At 39.7% G+C, this 7,737-nt stretch overlaps 1 protein-coding gene across 4 annotated transcripts in view; it reads right to left on the minus strand.

Moving 5' to 3' along the window:
• sult4a1 (sulfotransferase family 4A member 1) overlaps positions 1–7,737 on the minus strand; it is a 63,557-nt gene that overhangs the window by 43,893 nt on the left and 11,927 nt on the right. The window contains exon 1 of one of the 4 annotated variants that reach the window (XM_023350521.1): positions 6,739–6,898. The exons of the other annotated variants lie outside the window; for them this stretch is intronic. Within the exon in view, the coding sequence (XP_023206289.1) occupies positions 6,739–6,763 (25 nt within the window). The 5' untranslated portion in view covers positions 6,764–6,898. Of the gene's footprint in view, positions 1–6,738; positions 6,899–7,737 lie in introns of those variants that run through there. 4 annotated transcript variants of the gene reach the window in all.

The raw sequence follows: 7,737 nt of genomic DNA on the forward strand, positions 1-7,737 counted from the left end.
GTTTTTGACCGTCCTGACGAATCTGCCTCCTCCTCTTCTCCCTTAAACACAACTCAAGCGTTACAGCGCCTAACCTTAATTACTACACTGATCAGCAACTTCCGGTCTAGACCGGATGCTGAAGCACGTGAAGCGGGAGCTGCCATGTACCGCATGCAAATAATGACAAATAGAAAATGCAAATAGGCCTGGCCGATGTCCCGCCCCCGAGAGCAATATACTCCACCGTGATTGGTAAGTTCGTTCAACTCTGCACACAACACTGAAAAGTGCCAATTAAATCAAACTCGCGGGCCGACCTAACATTAAACTTTCATATTAAGGCGGGGGGCCACAAACTATCGTCCCGAGGACCGCAGTTGGCCCGCGGGCCGCGAGTTTTAGACCCCTGCATTAAACAGAAATATTTAATTCTTTCTTGCGCGGCCCGGTACCCGTTCGCAGCCCTGGGTTTGGGGACCATTGCTCTAGAGTATGAACCAAAAGCAGTCAGACACTTAAACTTCAAACATTCCTGGGGGTTTTTTTTGTTTGTTTTTTGCAACACTGCTAAAGAATAAATGAGATCTGTATATGGAGTTGTATAGGCTGCACCTTATTCCAAAGGTTAAATGAGTCTACTGTGACCTCATGTGCAAAGCTGATATGATAAAAAGAAATTTGATCTCAGTCAGTTTAATGTGGGAAGAACTGCTTAAGTCCAGCAGTTCATAAGATAACAGGATAAAGATAGGCGTCTGCTATCAGCCAATAAATAAATTCTCCCTCATTCCTACAGATACTGTTTCTGTAATTATTTATTGCTCATGACTAATTCTCACAGGTTACTTTGAAAGGTCTTGTAACTACTGATGTCTGAGCTAACAAACAGGAATCTCTGGTCAAAGCAGCTCTGAATATCAAGAGTTTAAAATTCCAGGGTGAATAAAATTATGGTCAAAATAAGAAAGTGGGAACAAATCAGCTGAGCACAACAGAGAAAAAGAAGAAAAAGACATACATTTCTGAGAGGGTTGTTTCACTTTTCTGCAGAATATACTAATTGAATATATAACTAGGCCTGTCACGATAGCAAATTTTGCTCAACGATTAATTGTCTCAAAAATTATTGCGATAAACGATAATATTGTTCGAAGACCTTTTTACACTGATTTAATGGAAATGATGTAATAATGCATGCAATTTTCTGCCAAAGATAGATACCCTTTATTTTCAAAAGAACACTTAACACTTGAGCTGATAAACAAAATAAACAAAACAACCAAAAACAAAAATAAAATGGATTCTCAGTCTCCATTAACAAAAAACTCACTTGAAAAAAAAAACTAAACAACATAAACCCAAAGTGGAAATAAATACTGCATTCAACCAAAAGAGTGCAGATTATGAAGTCTGTATATTATGTTGCCCTTCAGTAATAATTAGATTTAAATAGAGACAATGGGCACATCCCACTACCTGATGCAATAGTTCACACTACATGATTTTTTGCTCCTATTTTTCCCCTTACAACAATCTTAGGATGTTGGTCTTTCTAAGATTGTGTGGTGTGTTATGGTAGATCCTCGTTGCCGCTCCGATCTAAATCAGGAATTTTTCCCGACTGGGATCGTTAACGCAGCCTGTTGAATGTGACAGGTAGCCAATCAGAAAGCGAGGATTCTCCTCCGCGTTTTCTGAGGGGAAATTACGTCGGGGAATCCCAAACAGCTGACCTCGCAACCCGAAGTCCAGTGGACATTGGAGATGATATGTGGAAACAACATTAATGTTTATTCAACATGCAAAGAATATAGACAAGAGGAGGAGTTGGAGCGAAATTGCTACCGCAGTTGATAAACCCGGTAACTTTTCAGCTGTTCTTCGTTAACGTGACATAAATAGGTTATAATGATTTTCATTCAGGACTTTACGCTGACACTAGCCACATGCATCGCAGGTAGATTGTAGTAAAGCATTGATTAATGCCTGGTTTTAAAATTAGTTCACTGGACTTGTAGCCACTATTTTGTGCCCATTGTTGGACACCACACGGCAGGAACGAACCCGATCAAACCGTTATACCTAGGATTTCTGTCGGGTAATGTGTGATCTGTCAGGTTTTGAAAATGGGCCGACAATCGGCCGACAGCTCGTGTGCGCTGGGCTTTACACTAAGGAAATGAGGAAGGGAGGGTCAGTGGAGAGCACTGGAGTTGAGCCTTTTTTCATTCGGTGTCATCAACAGAAAGAGAAAAAGGCCGGAAGAGACGATAATGCCGATAATTAAAATGACGTCGATAGTTTTAATTTATCGTACGATTAATTGATTTACCGTTTATCGCGACAGGCCTATATGTAGAAGCCTAAATTCAGTTTTTGTTCATTCAGACTTTAGGATAAGTTATGTTCATATTTCTTATTATAATTTGTGTATTTGGATAAAGATGTTAACTAGTTGGATCTATTGCATAGTAATTTACTGTATTTGGATACACTAATGTCTTGCAAATTTGCATATCTAATTGGAATTAAGGATTTTAGGGTGTGGCTAACGAGAGTCTGTTGGGCAGTTGGAGTGGAGCCACACAGTTTTTTGACCTCACTCTCTTTCCTTTTAAATTGTCGTTTCTCTTTATTTTCGTGGAAAGGTAACCTTTGTACCGTTTTTATTATTATTTCTGAAGTAAACCATATTAAGAGGATCCAGTCCTTTTTTTGGTTGTCGTTTTTTCGTCATCAAGTGGACTGAAGGGAAAAGATGGAGAGCGTCAAGCTTATGGCTCCTATATTTAGGAAACTACACTATATGTAACGAAACAACTCAATGCCTTATGTAGCAGTTTTTGAGGTTTTAAAATAGTAAACTTTGTGTTTGAATTCAGCTGGTTTCCAGAGTAATGTGAGCCAGCAGGCATTGTTGTTTAGTGCAGGGGAAATACTCAGCATATGGTCTCTGAATGGCTCTTCACACATCTATAGTTGTGGATTCCACTGGCGTCCCACGGTTGCAAAGCAAGTTTGGGGAAAACTTTGAAAGCTGTTTTCTCAAAATGATGGATTGGATAGTGCCAACATTCAAATGACCATATCGTCTTCATTTTTTTATTTCTTTTGGAAAGCTCAACACTTCTGTAAAGAATCTGTGAAGAACTCATAATGTCCTCGAGTAGACTTGTTCTGACTTTTGCTGTAGCAAGTATTCTAAAGCAAATCAACTTAAGGTTCCATATTACTCCTAACATAAGTATTTATCTTTGCTTATGTAAGTAAATCTTAATGATTTGTTTATTTTATTGTGATTATGACAGGTGGCTTTCTACATATGCCTGAATCTCAAGAACATTGTCAGTTTGTGACAATATAATTAGAAAAGGATTTAGATTGTTGAAAGTATTTCATTTCCATTTCCCTGTATGTTCAGGGAACTGTCAATGGGCAAATTTTCCACTGATAATTTTGAGCCATGTTGCACAGAAATTCCCTGAATGGGTAAAAAAAGACGGGTCCACTGTAAACTTTACTATGATCCAATGCAAAGACAATAATGTCTTTCTAGTTGATTCTGTTTTAAAAAAAGAAAGATTAAGAAGAGGCTTTGGTTAGCAGTGGTTCTCCCATGGAGGCTATTTGTGCCCAGCCTCTTTCTCATTGTTGAACCATAAACATCAGAAGGCCTGCAGAGCTTTAAATCTTGTTCTGCTTCTTTTGTTACCGTGTTTCTCTGGAGTCTCAAAGCCTTAGCAATTACTTTGTAACCATTTTTAGACTGATGCATGCCAGTTAGCTTTCTAACTGCATCTTGAGTTAGTTAAAATCAGGGCATGATGGTTTGCTTTTCGACACAGCCCACTTCAGTTGTCAGAACGGTTCTATTTAAGTGATTCCTTGATTCTACAGGTCTGGATAAGAAGACCTGCCTGAGGTGGTAAAAATTAACTGCACTTCCAAAAATCAATATTTGTCTAATATCAAAATTGGGTTAATAATCTGAAGCCTTTGGGTGAGACAACAATGAAAACAAGAAATGGGACAAATATTTTTTTTATAGCACAGCGTGTCGGCATATTGCATGTGAGTCACTTTATTCTGTTATTACACAACAAAGGTGTGTGTTGGTGTTAGGAAGTTGGTGTCTTCCTCACTGCTCTTATAGGGTAAACCAACAGTACTCTCTCTCTTCTTCTGGTTATAAAATATTGGTATTACTAATGGCTAAGACAGTCACAAGTTAGTTGCTGGCATCAGAAAGCTCTGCAGAGTCCCAAACACGGTCATGTGTTTGTTACTTATCTCAGGACAAGATGTGAGACAGGCTCACTAACAGTACAACTGGTGCACAAAGTGACCCAAAAGCATGAAACATGGAGCTTGGTTAAATAAACAAGGTTATCACATAACTATAATAGAGAGGATGGGAAACTGTAGAAAAGCTGCTGAGGTCAACAAGTTCTGTCCAAGCACATATTGGAATGTCTTGAACTATAACCCACACATGTCACACTTATGAAACTTATGTTTTTGAAATCTCTTCTCAGAATGATCTGCCCTCTACTTTTGCCCTGGAGACCTAAATAAATGCCACAAACATCTGAGACTGAGAAAAACAGCTTGGATGTTATTTCTTTGAACTCTCTGTCTCTGTTTCATAACAGAACGCTGGATATATTTCTTCATTTTTGGTCCTTTATTCAATAGACTGGCATAAATACAGGATTAGATCAGTCTAAGCATTAATTCAAAGTTTGAGTCAGAGTCAATGTCAACTTTCATGCAAAAATTTTCTAATTGGTAATTACAGTACTTAGCGTGGCCATTGCATTCCTGTGCAACTCTGCTCGAAAACAATCTGGCTACTAGCACAGTCTGGGCTTTCTCCCATTGACTCAGATTCTCTCTGGTTGAATTTTGACTGGGCCAATCAGGGAACAGAAGGAGAAATTATGAATGATGACGTTGATTTTCTGCTCTGTTTTGAATTATAGTCTAACTGTAGTTTTAGTGATAGAGGTAAACAAAGGCATTCAGTCCATGTTGCTCACACTTCCAAATATTGACTTAACTTTAACACCCGCCTAGAGTTCATGCCTCCAGGAAGCAATGGCTTCTTTATAGCCGAGAGTCCAGACCCTCTGACGAAGCAAACTGTAGAATAAGGAGCTGGTTTTCTACTTCTGATTACTGTATAATATTTCTATGTTAAAATCTTGTACAATATAGAGAGATTATTAGTCGACCTCAGGCGTCAACATCCAGTGTACTGTTGCCTGCAGGAAGTAAACCTGTATATATTATTCTATAAAGGTTTTTATAACTGAAAACTGTCATGGAGAACTTTGACTAATTAAGTTCAGTTTAAACTTTTGTGCCTGATTCTGACAGTTTTATCTTCCTGGTGAACCCTCAGGGTAAATAAAGCCAGCAGACCTCCTGAAGTTTTCAGTCTAACTGAGATGACTTCTGTTTCTGCTGAACCATTTCTGTGTTGTTTAGGCCCAGGGCCACCTCAGTATTTGGATGGACCCCTGGGCCCCAGGATGACAATCCCTCTCACATAGTAATCTTTTCCTATGTATTTCTCAAAAACAATGTTCAATAACAATCTTTTTGAAGAAATTTACAACTTTTAAGCAACTGAAAAAAAATCTGAAAATATTAAGTATATACAACTTTTATGTCAAATGTTTTCTACTATAGTTTTTTCTCTGTTTAGATCTATTTTGCTTTGGGTTTACTTCATTTATTTGCTTTTCTTGTGCAGTCCTTCCTCAGATGGCTGAGCTTTGGCCTGAGATGAAGAGTACAACTTCTATATTAGTCAATTTGAAGAATTCAGACAGCTTAAGTTTTGGAGTGACTTTTTATCACTAAACTCCTACTCACAAACCACTTTTCTTTAATGACTGACACTTTCCAATTTCTTTCCCATCATTTTCTAAGTTTCCTTAATCTGTACACACCCCAAAATCATCAATGCATGTTAGTCACGCATGTCACATTTAATTTCAGCAGCCATAAATGAAAATATCAGATGATGACAGAAAACATTAAATATTTATAAATTGGGGTTAGAGTGCTGGCCTGTAATGAGAGGTAAGTCCATGCATAGGGCAGGCTTGGTTAGGCTTTATGTTTTGGATCATTATCCTACAGAGGACAGAATGATGACATATTTTTAGTATTTGGTGAGACTCCAGCTGATTTTTCCTTAAATTGTCCCAGTGTTTCTAAGAATCTCTGACACCCTGTGCTCTGACCAGTCAGTTTATCAAGGAAATCATTCACCTCTCTTATTCTGTTCACCACACACCTACCGTTCCTCTGTGGCTGTCTGCTCTGCAGCCCACACCCTGCACAGCTTGACATGTAAACACCGACCAGCTCAGCTGTGTCTGTGGCTGAACTGGATGACACAGACCACAGGAGACGATGGTGGGCTGTAATGCATTGCAACCAGAGTTTAATCCGTTTATGTGATGTGACTCACTCACTTGCTTGGCAGGTGATTATGAAACAACCTGCAGACTGTAAAATGCTGTGAGTGGACTCTAAAACCCATTTCGGCTGCACATGTGGATAAAAACAGATAAGAGCAAATTTACAACTTGCATTGCAAATCATAGTTTTGACAAAACGACATTACAACCATTTATGTGCACTGTTATTTTAAGCTTTGACAACATTACATAAATGAAGTTGCAGAGCCAGCCCAACAATAAGTTAAAGCAGCAACAACCACCGTGCAGGAGGTTTGTTTACCTGATTTCGGGTAGGTAACAATCATATGTCGCTACTTCTCAGGGAGAAGTTGGAGATGTCCTCCATCTTCCCTCTGCAGAAGGGCGGCAGCCGCACTCCATCAAACTCGAAGTATTTACTCTCAAACTCGATCGGTGTGCTCGGCGTGTCTGCCTCGCTCTCGGCCTTCTTGCAACTCTCCGCCAGCGCAAGGTGGACAGCACGCGCTCGCCCACGCGAACTGTTTCAGTTAGAAAAAGGGAGGATGAGCCGCTGTGTTGAAGATGAGGATGATGATGATAATGATGATGGTGGTGGCAGGACGGGCCTTACAGGATGCAGAGCCTGTCGCTGGATGCGGGCAGCGAGGTGACCCACGCAGCGAGTGGTGACGTAACGCGCGTCCCCGAGAACTAGCATCAGGACCACGCTCGAGGAGTCAGGACGTGCGCGCGCACGGCTTCTTACTAACGGATAAGGACACAGCTAAAGTTGGATCACCTGTAAGTCTGCACACTCCTGATGAGGCCAGCTTTCTCCTCGTAGATTTCAGATTGTGAAACATCTCTGATCCACAGACCTCTTCAGGCGACCCACAACATATGTGTTAGATTGGTTCTGGACTTTGGTTAGGCCACACCAAACCTTTCTCTCTGGAAGTCTTTTTATTATTATTATTTGAATGTATCCCTGAAAACTCTGTGGCACAAAAATATTGTCTTTAGGATTTTAATGTACTGTGTGGTAAAATAAAGTGGTATTTGAAGCTTTTCTATATTATTAAAAACCTCAGTGTTCTTTATTGTTTTGTATCAAAGGTACTGCTGAAGTATGTACTGAAACAACAAGTTTGGTTCCATTGACACAAAATGTATTCCTTCTAGTTTCTTTACAACAACAAATTCTGTCTCCCAGTCTATGTGTTGGTCCAGAAGGATGGGGACTCTGGCAGGAAAGTTTCCACATGAACAAAATCAGTCATTTCCAGCAGCTGTCTAGTGCACTCATTTTCCATCAGTT

This window comes from Xiphophorus maculatus, chromosome 17 (assembly GCF_002775205.1).
Source record: "Xiphophorus maculatus strain JP 163 A chromosome 17, X_maculatus-5.0-male, whole genome shotgun sequence".
NCBI classification, from domain to species: Eukaryota; Metazoa; Chordata; class Actinopteri; order Cyprinodontiformes; family Poeciliidae; genus Xiphophorus; species Xiphophorus maculatus.